This window comes from Agelaius phoeniceus, chromosome 3 (assembly GCF_051311805.1).
Source record: "Agelaius phoeniceus isolate bAgePho1 chromosome 3, bAgePho1.hap1, whole genome shotgun sequence".
NCBI lineage: Eukaryota > Metazoa > Chordata > Aves > Passeriformes > Icteridae > Agelaius > Agelaius phoeniceus.
Genome location: NC_135267.1, coordinates 26,215,036 through 26,230,035, shown reverse-complemented (window position 1 = coordinate 26,230,035; position 15,000 = coordinate 26,215,036). Strand labels below are relative to the sequence as shown.

At 43.1% G+C, this 15,000-nt stretch overlaps 1 protein-coding gene across 1 annotated transcript in view; it reads left to right on the top strand.

Moving 5' to 3' along the window:
* The window catches only part of LOC129118386 (gamma-aminobutyric acid receptor subunit rho-1), a 30,252-nt gene extending 16,310 nt beyond the window's left edge, over positions 1 to 13,942 (top strand). The window contains exons 4-10 of the mRNA XM_054629723.2: positions 637 to 704; positions 2,468 to 2,691; positions 6,059 to 6,141; positions 7,315 to 7,455; positions 7,915 to 8,067; positions 9,788 to 9,984; positions 10,823 to 13,942. Coding sequence (XP_054485698.2) covers positions 637 to 704; positions 2,468 to 2,691; positions 6,059 to 6,141; positions 7,315 to 7,455; positions 7,915 to 8,067; positions 9,788 to 9,984; positions 10,823 to 11,110 — 1,154 coding nt within the window. The 3' untranslated portion in view covers positions 11,111 to 13,942. The remainder of the gene's footprint in view (positions 1 to 636; positions 705 to 2,467; positions 2,692 to 6,058; positions 6,142 to 7,314; positions 7,456 to 7,914; positions 8,068 to 9,787; positions 9,985 to 10,822) is intronic.
* The last annotated feature ends 1,058 nt before the right edge of the window (positions 13,943 to 15,000 follow it).

The following is a 15,000-nucleotide window of genomic DNA, read 5'->3' as shown; positions in this document are numbered from 1 at the left end:
CCTGGACTGTAATTGCCAGAGGTATATGAGAGACTAGTCAAAGCCTGGAGGAGGGAAAAAAGTTCAGAATCCCTATTATATGGGGTCACAGTTGGACCCTTCCCCTCAGGAGCCTCAGGCTCACTGGCACATGCCTGTGTCCTGCTATGTATCCCTTCCTGTCACCCTTTCTTCTCCACAGCTGAGCACTGAGTCTTGTGAAAGTCAAATGCACACTTTCATGGATGTTATTAGCCTGCAAGGAGAGCAAAAGTGAGGGAAAATCTGCCACATTCCCTTAGTTGTGCCACCACTGGTCTCTCTGTGAATGGATCCTCTTCCAGTAATCTGTCTCACCAGTCCTGGACTCAAGCACTAGAGCTAAAAACAATTAAAGTTGCTTTTAACTCTTGAAGGACCACATGTAGGATAACACAATAAAAAGAGAAAATTATTCATGGGTCAGTCTTATTACTGACTTTAGTTGTTATTAGGAGATTTTTGTTGTGAATTCCAATAATTTATACTTTCTATTGGCTTACTATTGTTTCTATTTAAGACTGAGCATCTATTTCTCCCTGTAAGATAGTAAAGTCAGAGTATTGCTTTGTCTCACTAGGTTTGTACTTTGTCAACTTCTATTTTTTTTTCCCCTAGGCCCTGCAATTCCTGTTGGGGTGGATGTCCAAGTTGAAAGTCTGGACAGCATTTCTGAGGTGGACATGGTAAGAGTCAGGGACCTCTGGAGACCAAAACTCTGCAGGCTACATGGGTTTGTGTCCATGGGGTTTGAATACTGCCAAGGAGAAACACTCCACAGCCTCCAAAGGCAGATTCACATTCAATCTGAATCTGCCAACAATTACTTCTATTGACCTCATGCTACCATTTCATGGCCCTTGAAGCAGAAGGAAGAAATCTGTCATTTTCTTTCCTCTAGGACAGAATGATAAAACATTGCCAAGACTGTCTCAAAGGATTTGGGTTTCTATATTTTCTTAAATAGTGATAACACACTTAAAAGCTCTGAGGAAACCAATGAATGTGTTTGCTTTAAAGCACTTACATGCTGCAGACATAGTCACTTTGGACACGTTCTGAGGTAGTCAGGGGCCAGAGAGCTCCCAAGGAAAAGGGGGAATGGCTTTAAACTGAAAGAGGGTAGGTTTTGATCAGATATAAGGAAGAATCCTTTACTCAGAGTGTGGTGAGGCACTGAAACAGACTGCTCAGAGAAGTTGTAGATGCCCCATCCCATTCAAGATCAGGCTGGAAGGGGCTTTGAACAATTTGGTTTAGTGGAAGATAGCCTGCCAATGGCAGGGGGATTGGAACAAGATGGTCTTTATGGGCACTTTTCCAATCCAAACATTCTGTGACCCACAGAGTCTCTCAGTAACTCAGGTTTTGCTTTGAAAGAGAAAAGAATCACTCCCCAATACAGAATATTTTTGAAAATGTTTTGACTTTTCAACAAAACTATCAAACAGCTCTGAAGGTTTCACAGGAAGCCCCAGATTCTTTCTGCTCCTAATTAACAGAGGGATAAAGAGCTTGCACTGGACCTCCTCCCATGCCTGAGCCAGGCACAGCTGGTGGTTGGCAGAGACACTAGTGACATGTCAGGCTCCTCTCACTGCAGCTATTTCAGCTCTTGTGTGGGCTGGGATATCTGCAGTCATCTGACCTCAAGGGTCAGCATTTTCCCCAGAACGAGGGGCCCTTCCAGCTGACTCCCTGACTCCAGTGCTCTTGGCACCCTGGCAGCTAGCCATGGGTATCCTGAGCTTTCACCTGTTCTGGTTGAGGAGAAAGCTTGTGGAGGTGGCCAGAGGGCCCCTAGAAAGCTTTGGGTCTTGAAAGCAGAGTGGAAGAGCTAACATCGAGGACTTAGAAGTTAAAGAAAAAACCCAGACCCCAAAACAAACCCCAAACCAAACAAAATCCAAACAACAAGCTCGTTCTTTTTTGGTTTTAATCAAACATTATGATTTTGAATTAGTTCCCATGGCTTTTGAATACTGCCCCTGTTCCTCCTCTAATGTCATGTTGCAACACTCATCAACATGGGAAAACCACTAGATGGCCTTAGGTTAAAAAAAAATTCAGGGTCGATTTTGGCTGTTAGCAAAATAATAATGGAGAAGATTTTACATTTTCAGAATCAATACTTTTTAACTTGTGCAGCTTTTTAGAAAAATGCCATGGTACTTAGCAAGATCATTACTTGCTTTTTAAATGAAGACACATCAGTGACAGAGTTATTCATTCTGTACTAAGTTTAAGTCTGAGAAGTGAGTTGTGGCTGAAGCTAGTAAATCTGTCTGACCTGATGAATAAACAAGCTGCAGCTGGTGATGCTCCTTGCAGCCCGGGGAGTGATGTGCCCTCAGGAGAGGTGCTTTACACTTCATGGTTTGTCCCAGAGAGGAGCAATCCCTACTGTGCTGATAAGGTGTCGGTAGTGACAGAAGCCTTTTTGCTGCAGGACTTCACCATGACTCTTTACCTGAGGCACTACTGGAAAGACGAGAGGCTGTCGTTCCCCAGCACCAACAACCAAAGCATGACCTTTGATGGCAGACTGGTGAAGAAGATCTGGGTCCCCGACATGTTCTTCGTGCACTCTAAGCGTTCCTTCATCCACGACACCACCACAGACAATGTCATGCTGCGGGTCCAGCCAGATGGGAAGGTACTTTATAGCCTCAGGTAAAACTGCATTCCCTCAATGCAAGCTATTAGTGGAAAGTGGTTTAATTGATTCCTGTATTGTGTTTTTGCATGACTTCATACAAAAAAGGCATAAAAAGAATGAATGTGCTCGCTATCCAGAGACATCTAAATGCCTGTATGAGTACATTTAAGTGCCGGTTGCAGAAAGCCAGTTTCTGTGCCAGCATTGTTGGTTCCATCAGTGTCTCTTCATTTTGTGAGCATGGCTAGCTCCTGTCCCTGTTGGGAAGCTGCAGTCAGACGTGGCAGTCCCTCGGAGCAGCTCAGCGGGAGCTAGCAGGCTGCAATCCCCACGGGGCACTGCTGAAGAGGCAGGGCACATTCTAAATAAAAGGGCAGTGTCTGGTAATAAAGAGAAGTCCAGGGCAGCTATAGTTATCCGCTTCACTACACAGCAAAGTCTCTGGACTTAGCAAAATCTGCAGTTTCTATTCTTGAAAACAATAATGAAGAAGTATAAATTATACTGAGTGCCACTTTATAATAAGCAAAAAACCAGAGGGAACCTCCTTTCAGCACATGAAGTGACAAGCTTCAGAGCAAGGGTATATAGTTCTTGGTGACTCCTGTGTGTTGTTAGAGCAACCCAAACACTTGGTTTGGCTCTTCCTGCTTTTTGCTCACTTTTCATGTGAAATCCATGGAAGCTCCTTGCAGGAGACATTTTTGGTAAACATTGCTTTGTCCTCTGGCTTGAGGGATGGTCCCAGCCCTGGCTTTCTCCCTTATTTTCCAAATAGTTGATCAGTTGGCATAAGTCTGAATGTTATTAAGCTGGGATTTTAAAATTTCTGGTAAGTAACGCTTTCATGCTTGGAGATGCTAAGTGAGGAGCATCTGCGTCGTGATCTAACCCCAGCTGGCAACTAAGCCCCGTGTAGCTGCTGCCTCATTCTATCCTGGTGGGAGGGAGAAATGGAACAGTAAAAGACAAAAAACCTCGTGGGCTGAGATAAAGGCAGATAATTAGGTAAAGGAAAAGCCCCATGCACAAGCAAAGCAAATTGAGAAATTGATTCAGCACTTCCCAAGGGCAGGCAGGTGTTCAGCCAGCCCCAGAAAAGCAGGGCTCCATCACATGTAATGGTCACTTGGGAACACGAGTGCCTTTATTCCAAACTTCCACCCCTTCCTTCTTCTTCTTCCCCCACTTCATATACTAAGCATGATGACATAAGCTGTGGAATGTCCTTTTGGTCAGCTGGGATCAGCTGTCCCCTCCAAACTCCCTGTGCACCCTCAGCCTCTTCCCTGTTAGGGTGGTGTGAGAAGCAGAAAAGGCCTTGGTGCTGTGGAACCCTGCTCAGCATTGATAAAAATATCCTTGTGTTATTAACATTGTTTTCTTGACAAATCCAAGATGTATTCCCACACTAGCTACTTTGAAAAGACAATTAACTCTATCCCAGAACATCAATTTATCAATCTCTAAAGAAATATAAAATCTGTTCTTCTGTTTTACTTGGCTGCAGCTCTATCCAGTTAGAAAACAAGTACTGCCAAAGGACCCATAAAAACCTATTTGAAGGGAAATTTCTGTACAATATTCTATGCAAGAATGTCAACATCACCTCCACAGCAATGAAATAACAAAATAACTGATAAATAAACAAAGCATCAGATGATAGAGAATATATTCTGAAGGACAAAAAGAAGGAAAACCTGGCTGATAGGAGGTCAGTATCAGCAAGACTCATAGAGTTAACTAGTGAGAAAGTTGCAGAATACACTGCTTGTGAAGGCTGTGGAGGTCTTTAGGGAATGTTGGTATCAGCAGAGGTGAAGCTGAGCCTGCCACAAGGTGAGGGGGTAACTTCTCAGCCTGCCAAGGTGTTTTATGATTCTACAAAAAAAAGTCAAGCAAAGAAATTCTTGATTCTCTAGGGGGCATCAGTCTGACAAGAATTCTTTTGTACTTTGATATTTTTATCTTACAGTTAATTTGAATTCATAGCCTTAACATTACCTTCTCATTATCAAATCTTTTTCTTCACTCAGCAGATTAGACAAGGTTCAGGTATTCTTTAGGCCTTTGCAAAGTTTGGTCAGGTCCTGAGTACAATAAAAAAGGACAAGAATATGACATATTGTTCAGCTATAGCATGCATGCCTACACACTCATTTAGCTGCCAATCACCTGCAATGCAAGCATTTATGGTTATCTAAAGAAGATGGGAACAGGAGGACATTAAACTCAGATCCTGCACAGCCTTTTGCTTAAACAATTGCCCAGTACAAAGTGGTGGTGAAAGACTTCAATAACAAATTGGCTGGCTTTCAGTGTTTTATTCAGCAGCAAGTGCAGGTTGCAATGCTTCATGAATGCTGGGGAAGGACAAAGGCTCCCTGACAGGTCGTTGCTGCCTGTCTGCCTTGCTAAATGCCTTTGTCTGCAGATTATATTTTTCCTTGGTGTCTGGATTTTTAGGGTACTTTGCCAGACATTGTTTTCCCATCTTGGAAACCACCACAGACCTCACTGGCACCTAAACTTCCAGCTGAGCCAAGCACTTTCACTCAAAGGCTAAATCTAGGCAGGAGAGCAACATCAGACAGAACCCACTCGTGCAGAAGGACTACTAATATAAGGGACTGCATTGTTTTTTTATCACTGTATGATATCTCTCTACCACTGACTCTTCTATAACTTATTAATTCTTTCCCCAATATAATTTATACTTTTATTTTCATTTACTTCTCTGGAGTCCAAACCAGTCGAGTCGAGATTTATGGTTGCTTCTGGTTCAAACACCAAATTATGCTATTAAAAATGTGATAATCAGACCATAGCAAGGCCAGAGATTTTGACGGATGGACCAGAGCATTTCGGTGGTCGCTTGCATTCCAGCTCCAGCCGTGTGCCCTCTGGTGGCTGATTCCCATGTGTGATCACCGAGTTTCCACTGAGCAGCTGGAATTCATGGTGTGCAAGGAAATTGCTTGCATCCCTCATGGGTTGCAACTACGATGGCTTAGATAAATGCAAATTATTTTATCTTACAAAGCATCTGTTTAAAGGACAGATGTCTGCAGAGATGTGTTTGCTGATTGTCAGGGGGAAGTGTCCTTTTTGCCCTTTCTCATTTTCTTCTCCAATGCTTCTGTCATCTAGTTACAATTTGTAATGGCCTAACTTTCTAGTCACCTTTTTTAATGGTAGCTTGCTGAGAGGAAGAAATGGCTTTAACTAAAGTGGAATGGCTTTAGCTGAGTGGAAGGAATTTATTTTCAGTTGAGTGGTACTGGCTGTAGTTGTTTAATAAAAGACCAAACTCACAGCTTTACTATTTTACAGTCCCATAAGAAGACAAGTTTTTAATGGAGTGATTTTTATTATTCCTAGAGTTACAGTAACAGCAATGTGCAACATGGATTTTAGTCGCTTTCCCCTGGACACACAGACATGTTCCCTGGAGATAGAAAGCTGTAAGTAAAGTGGAGGTACTGGGGAGCCAAGGGCACCTAAACTGTTTTATACCAATAATTATTATATCAATAATTAATTATACCAATAATTACACTGCTGCTACATTCATGGAAGCTCTAACCAAAGTCATCAGACTTCAACACCAAGAAAAGCTCCCTGCCTGTATTTTTTACTAGAATTAGATGGTGTTTGCAACAAGTGGTTTTAGAAACCAGCTGTGAGCACTGTCTTGCCAGCGGCCCTGAATGCCCAGTGGGGCCCAGGCTGCCCCACTGCCACCCCACCCCCAAAGCCCCTGGGCCACTTGCCCGCAGGTCAGCAGTCTCCAACAGCACCAGTTTGCCCAGGTGCCCTCAAACACATGGATAAATGGCCATACACCCTTCAGGGGCAACATCTGCTCATCCATGGTGTGGAAACCATGATAGGGTAGTGACATTAATTGCCTATTTGAGATAAAGCCAGCTTATGCCTTTTGTCCCAAGTATGATGCATATATGAATTGCCCAGGTTTCACATAGCAACATTTTAAACTTTTGGCTTTTTTGAATTATTTTCTTTTCCTTCTTAAGCTTGCAATAAGAAATTACAATTTTAATTCTGTTTTAATACATTTATATGTGATTTATTTTCTCCCTGTGTGAAAAGAGCTGCTACTAAACCCATCTGAAAGGATTAACATTACTGTTACTTCCACATGTATTAGAAAATGAAGTAATGTTCATGGGTATATCATAGGCAGAAATCTTTTTCTCCAAGAGTTTTTTCTCCTGCATGCTTCCAACCATTGTTTGTTCAGATTGTTCCTCTGATTGTTTCTCTCATCACCCCAAGGAGGTTCTTTCTGCTAAGGCTCCCTTTCTTTGCATCTAATTTTAGGAGGTTTACAGGAAAGAATTGTTCAAGTTCTGATGCAGTGGATTGACACACATATTATGTGTGTGAAACTATGATTAGAGAAACAGGAGGGTTAACAAAATGTACCAGGCATCAGGCCTGAGGGCTGTGACCATGAGCTAGTCCACTCCTTGCCACAGCCATACCCACCACCTAGGTGGGTGGCATTTGGGAATTTGACCTTTTCAGCTGGGAGCTCTGTGGGTAAGCCCTGGACTGTGGGGGTGGTAGCAACTGTCTTAGTGCACTATCCTGAATTTGCTCTGCTTCCCTAGATGCCTACACTGAAGATGACCTTATGCTCTACTGGAAGAATGGGAACGATTCCCTAAAAACAGATGAGAGGATATCACTGTCCCAGTTCCTGATTCAGGAGTTTCACACCACCACAAAGCTTGCCTTTTACAGCAGCACAGGTGGGCAACCAGAGCACCTTCCAGAGCTGGGGGAAGAAAGGTGAAAACTGTCTCTCTTGCCCTTGGCCATGGAGGATTGTCCACTGGGGGTTCTCTCTGTATCCCATCAGACCTGCCACTCTTCTATACCAAGTTGGCTGTCCCTGCCACACACTTCCACCTTAATGGTCATGTAGTCTGGAAAGATAATCCCTCTTCAAGGTCATGCCAAGTCTTCACTTGAATTAAACTCTCTGATTGATAGGCTTTATTTTCTGGAATTGATCAGCCTGAGAGATGGTTTGACTTTGATAGCTGGTTCAATAAGGAATTTTTTTCTGTAAATTGCAATGATCTGCAGCCATTAACTGTGTTTCTAGAAAAGAAAAGTAGTCACTTTTCCCCTGGTGCAGCATCACCCTATCTGAAAGCAGTCTGGTGTTGGTGTGACTCCTCTTTTTCACTCCCTCTGTTTCACAGGGTGGTACAATCGCCTCTATATAAACTTCACGTTACGCCGACACATCTTCTTCTTCCTGCTCCAGACCTACTTCCCTGCCACTCTCATGGTCATGTTGTCCTGGGTGTCCTTCTGGATCGACCGCCGAGCAGTTCCTGCCAGAGTCCCGTTAGGTAAAAACAATCTTGTAGTCAGCAGACCTCAGAGACAAAGGCTGCAACCACAGCCTTGACCATCCAGGTGAAACCCCTGGTGCCATGCACTGCCCCTGTGTTGCCTGGAGGCACAGAAATCAGCTGTGCCACACACCCGTGCCCCAGGGACAGGGCATGTGTCCCCCCGTGGCACAGACTCTCCTTGTGCCAAGAGAATTGCTTTCCCTGTTTGCACAAGATGCACCTGGAACAAATCAGAGCAAACATCCCACTCTGCTTTTATTGCTCCAAACACAGACAGGGCACTTGTACAGCCAAGGTGTCAGCATCCTTCAGAGACTTCAGTGAACCAGAAGGTGAAAATCAGTATCAGCAGCCCTGACAAAATTTCAGTTAATATTGAGTTTTTCTAGAGGAGGGAGGGTGGAGGTAACACAGCTGAACTGTGCCATGCTGTTTAACTTTTTAAATGAGTTTGCACTGCAATGTGAGGGATTCAGCTTCCCTTTTTGCAGCATCTTTTTGAGGAATGAAGCCATATGTCACAGGAATCACCATAGGAGCAGATCTGTGATATGGACATAAATCTTCTTCTAAAGTGGCTGCTTTGCCCTCAGCAAAGTGCTGTTTGTTTTTTTGCAGATTCTGAGCTCAGGCTTTCTTCCTCTTATTCCAGGCAACATGCCTCAGGATTTTATTTATTCTTAAAATCATATTGCTCAGTGGAGAGAATACAGAGAGACAAAATAGAGATGGCAATAGAGCAGTTTTTCAAGCCTGAATTTAGAAACAGCACTCATTGCCTCAAGACATCATTAAAAGAAGCATAAGGGTATGGGCCATGGCTTTTCAGAAGATGTAGGCACTGCCTTAGCAGTATTTTTGCCACCTGGATACTCCTGTGAATTCAATCCTTTGTGCTTACATACATAATTTTACCTTCCAAAGTAATCACTAATGTGACATAATTAGTCCCTGAAATGAGAGGGCCATGGAGAGGCTCTCCCAGAGCCAGGGTAATGCTGAACTACAGGGGCTTCTGCCCTTGCTCTGTGCTCATTGTGCTTGCCCTGGGTATAATGTGGGACAGCCCTGCCTTATGGGGCACCATTATTTCCTGATTTTGCTCCAGTGAAGGCACAGACCAAGTGTGAGAGTCAGCTGGGGACTCTGTGACATCTCATGAAGCAGGACTTCTCAGGAGAAGTCCAGCATACAGAAAACACAGGGGAAACAAGTAAAAGCAGCAGCTTCACTTGTGTCCATGCCATGGGGGGGTTAAACTAGAAGCTGAGATACTCAGAATCATGGAATCATAGAATATCTTGAGTCGGAAGGGATCCATAAGGATCATTGAGTTCAAATCCATGTACTTGTACCCCTCCAGGGACTGTCCTGAACCTAGAATGGGGTGCAGCCAGCACAGGGTCAAAGTGCTGCTGCCTGGCCATGGGATGGAAGGCTGGTGGAGTGGTGAGGAGTCAGACTAGCAACACCCTGAGACCAGAATTAGAGCTGTGCTCACCAAATAGACAAGAAAACTGGACAAGATATATTTGTCCAGTTACACATCAGGGCTGCCTGGACCCTCCTTCAGGCAATGAAACTTATTACCCAAAAGTGAAAAAAAAATTGCAAGGTAAATTCAGATGTTAGAAAATTGTAACAACTGCTGTATTTGTGATGAAGAGTCTGGCTTGAAAGCATCTTATGGTCTCTTCCACTGGTAAATTCCCAGGAATAACCACTGTGCTGACCATGTCCACGATCATCACTGGGGTGAATGCCTCCATGCCTCGTGTTTCCTACATCAAAGCAGTGGATATTTACCTCTGGGTCAGTTTTGTGTTTGTCTTCCTTTCGGTGCTGGAATACGCGGCTGTGAATTACCTGACAACGGTGCAAGAGCGGAAGGAGAGGAAACTGCGGGACAAGGTGAGGTTTTCTATCTCCGAGGTCATTTTATTGCCCCTGGGAAAAGGTGTGGCAAAAGTCTGGAAATGTTCAAAGCTTTGCAACTGCAGCTCTCAGCTGCCTGGGGAAAATGCAGTGTGTGCAAAAAGACACCAGCAGGAGGCATTGCAGGTTATAAAGATTTTGCACACACAACCCACACCCAAGCTCACTGCTCTTTCTTTGGAGTCTGCGTGGGCTAACTTAGGTATAGTCCTCCACTGCCCTGTATAGATGGGATGGGTTTAGGATTTTACCTTTAAATATTTTTTTAATACTGTAGATTAAAACCTGTGGATAGAATCAGTTGGATTCTGTGGTTTGGGTTTCAGATGACATGACAGATATCCCCCACTTTTGTCTGTGCACAGTCTAAACTTATACACAGGTCCCAATTTTCCCACTCTGCCCTTGTTACATCAAATTTAAACTAAAATTTCAGCCCAAGGGAGTTTCTCTCCTGCCCCAAATGAGGCAGGCTTTATTCTTTCTTGTGGTTTCCTTCTGTCTTCCTCTGATTTTCTCAGCTACAAGGCACAGTTCCAACCTTTATTTGCACCCTGGTACCTGTGCCTAAACCAAAGAAACTTTTCCACAGACAGCCCTGCTCCCTCCCTGACTGTACCTGTGCCTCACAGACATGGAAGTGGAGATGGAAAAAGCTCCTGCCCAGCTCCATCATTTTGTTCTCCCTTTTGCATCCCAGCAGCCTGAATCCCCCAGGCCTTTCCCCACCTCTGTGGGATGGGAGGAGGAAAGGGATGTCTGTGAGTGTGTGGACACAGCTCAAACCCTTGCTGCCCCCTGTCTGTGCCCACAGCCTGCCTGTGCCTGCAGCCTACCTCAGCCCCGGGCCATGATGGTGGACGGCAGCTACAACGACGGGGACGTGAACGAGCTGGGGCACTTCATGTCCGAGGATGGGGACAAGCAGGAGCGCATGATGGTGCAGCTGGCACTGGGCTCGGAGAGGGGCTCGGCCAGGAGGAAAAACCAGAGATACGTCAGCATGCGCATCGACACCCATGCCATCGACAAGTACTCCAGGATAATATTCCCTGGGGCATACATTCTATTTAATTTGATATACTGGTCCATTTTTTCATAGATTCGTAACTTTAGTCACAGAACATTGTGACATGAAATGAAAGTACAATCTCATAGGCAAAGAGAAAGAAAGTAGGGAATGGTTTTATTTGGAAGGAAGATTGAATTTTTCCAGAAGTAATTTTTTTTTTATTAGAGGCAATTCACATGTGGCATAAATAATTGTGGAAGTTTCACATGTCAGTAAAATATAGGATACACAATCTAAAATTTTATACTTATTTAAAGATGTGCTATGTTCCTTCTTGTGCCTCACAGGCCACTGTAAACTATTTTAACAAGCGACTATAATTGCCAGTTGCTTATATATGGTGCATCCTCCATTTTGTGCCCCCAAAATCCTAATTCTCTGAGTACCTGAGTGCATGCATCTCTCAGCTCAGCAGACTGACCACATTCAATACCAATAAATACAAGAATATGCAAATACTTGCATGTTTGCAGGATGAGGTCAGAAATGGTAATTACAAACACAAAATATCCAGTACTGGGAAACACAAGGTAATTGATGGCTACAACTTTCACAGCTTAATGCATGACTCAATAGCAGGACTGACAGGTCCACATAGCAATACTTTCAGATTTGTACTTTGTCTTAATAGTATTTAAAACACGGAAATATTTCCAAACTGTCTTGACTAAGAGTTTTAAAATACGACTTGCAATGTACATTTAACAAGGAATGAACAAAAGCCAGACTTCCTGTAATACTTAACCAAATCCTCTGGGAAACACAGGAGCTCTCCTTGGATCTGCTTATTTGGGTCACTGGTAGCTTTGCTCTTGAGATTCTTGGGAATGGGTTTCTCTGCAAAATGATCCAGTGAAGACAATTTGTTGTCTATGAAAAAAACCCCAAACTACTTCAGGAGAAGCCTCTTTCCTTTGATATAGTCTGGGTATTGCCAGCCTGTATTAGCCTGAAAACCTGTTGCAGCCTGCAATGCCAGCAGTAGTTGTAACTCGCTTTCAGGAAAATCCAGGTTCATCTGTTTGTAGTAAAAGCATAACAGAAAGGTGCTCAACAGCTGACAAAGCAGTAGTAAGGACTTTACAAGAGATACCATGCCAAAACCTTTGGAATAAAGTAAGAAAACAGCTTCCACCATAAGACAGCAGCTCCACTACAGACACAGGTGCAACTGACAGAATCTGCTTTCATGCTGCATGGCCCCCCAGCATCCTGCAGCCCACCATGCCCTCAGAGAAGGCTCAGCACCTTGCAAGCTGCAGCTGGGGGCAGTTGGCACTGACTTAAGTCCCAACTCTCCAACACAGTGTCTGCAGAGCAGCCTGTCAGTGTGAATATACTCCATATGGAAAAGGCAGAATCTGTAATACAGAAGTGATAAAACAGTTCAGAAAAACAAGAATCAGTTGAATGGAATCAGGGGCCTTTACAACACCAGCAGCACCAAAGGTGTCTCAGAATTGGGATCATTCAGTTTTTCTGCTGCTACATGATATACACCTGTGTTCACAAAGCTACCTGAGGGTTTGCATTCACAGGACTTCAAACACCACATGCTTTTGCACATAATTGCAGAATTCATTACTGCCTGCACAGCAGATACTCTAGTGTTTTACAGGTGGAGCTGCTCTGAGCATCAGACCAAAGCAGTTGTGACTCCAAAAGGAGAGTGAATCTTCTTACATGACACCTGCCCTGGCCTGCCTGTTCTGTCACTCTACCATCAGGTGTGTGACACAGTCATTGCAGTTGTTTGAACACTGCTGGTTGTTGTTTTTATTTCTTATGTAAATAAATGTTACATAAACATACTCAGCATTTCTTACAACTGCTAAAATTGTGACCTGAAAAACTCCCTACACTCATCTCACACAGCCTACACTCCATAGGTAAGGCAGTAAAATCACAAAAGCTAAAAATTATCAAAACCACACCCACCCATAAGATAGTTCTGCTACTTATTTCTACAGAGATTTTTTTACATGCACATGTACTATCATACCTTGTTTTATCAAGTCCCCTTCATAGAATATTAGTCTCCTGTAAGTTTTTACAAGAGATTAAAAAAATGCCTTTTTTTTTTAACCTGTAAACATTTCAGTCAAATTAAAGTAGAAAGGTCACTCTGGTAAAAGCAGATAAAAGGCTGACTTCCAGATTTGCCCACTCTACATTATTCTTTATTCCTTATTCTGATGACAACTTTCCTTGCAAATAGATTTCTTGGGCAAACTTCCACAGGAATGTATTTAGATTCTCAGTATTGCAAGAACCCATTTACTTCTACAACTTAAGAATAGCATGAACAAGAGTGCCAGATTTTATAGTAAGCTCTTCAGCTCCATAAGAAGCTTAATGTTCTGTAGTTTTCTGCAGTATGGTACATTCCTTTATAGACTCATTAATCTCATACTACATACATTATTTGGCATCTGATCAGTATATTAAAGGAGATTTTGAAGATACAAATGGGAGCTGGATTTTGAATTCACTGGCTTTCAGTGGGAACCTAGTTTCCAACTTCCCATGTGATTTTTCAAAATTTCCCTTCCAGCACAACCCCCTAAACTGATTCCCCAACCTCAGTGTTTGGATTTACACTATTAATTTACTTGTGTTTTATTTGGGAAACTCTAGTGCCTTTTCAGTCTTATATAAATGTGTATATACATGTACTCTATAACTACAGGATATGTCATATACAGTCAGTGTTTGCTATCAGCAACTGTACTCATTAAACATATTTACATATGCACTTTTTTGGCTTTTAACCTTTCACTGTATAGGTTTTGTATCAATCATTAACACTCTGCTCCTTTCCACTTCTACAATAAATCAAAGAGGTTTGTTTGCTTTTGTTTATTTCTAGAAACACTGAAAATCACAATAAAACTTCACATTTGTACAGCATCATGTGTTTTCTACCTTCAAAAGCATGATCTCCATGAGTTTATACATGGAGAACTCAGGACCCGATCCAGATGAATACCAAATGCATCCTTTAATCTGGTTATGCAGGTAGGGCTGGAGAGTCCCAGAGTTTCACAGCAGGGCTCTGATAAGAAGCCTGGATGCAAACTCCAGATCACCACGATGATGACACTCAGCTTTCCATCTCACACAGCAACTGAGCGTTACCATCCTCGCTCTCCTTGCTTTGGGTGATTCTCTGCAGTTTCTCTGAGATGAACCCAAAGCCCAGCCAGGAATGAGGCTGTGCACAGAAGGCAGGTCTGTGTGTATTGTGGATGGACAGGGTCTGCCTGGGAGCACTTCTAGCTTTGGAGGCTGAAGCCTTTGGTAGTCTTTAAGGGTCATGATAATTACTGATAGGGTGAAGCAGCAAGGAGGCAAACTTCAGTCTGCAACTGAGAAGCTGCAGATACCCCATCCCTGGGAGTGTTCAAGGCCAGGTTGGAGTACGAAAAGAAATGATATTATTCTAGGAGTGGTGAGAAGGCATGAAGAACTAGATGGTCTTTTAATCTCCCTTCCAACCCAAACCATTGTGTGATTCTCTGAAACTCTTGAGCTGTTATAACAATAGCCAGTGAATAACGACAGGCACAGCACCTCAAAGTTTCAGTGGCAAAAAGCCCCACTTGAAAGTTACAGCCCATTTTTATACAGTTTTCAAAGTAATTCTGTTTTATTCTAATTGGTTAGTAACGTTCTTGCCACTCAATTCATTAGTAAGAAGGTGCTTGTGTGTGCTAAGACTCTCTTTACACAAGTGTTTACATATTTTCTTCACAGATTCTCATGGGATAGACTTTTTATTTCTCACAGGTGCAACCCATTTTTCTCACAAGGACAGATTGTTATGCAAAATGATTTTCATTCCTAGAATTCTTTCTCATGGGAACTGAACAGGCTAGTTGTTAATTCAGCTGAGGAAGGCCTGATTTTATAAGGCCTTC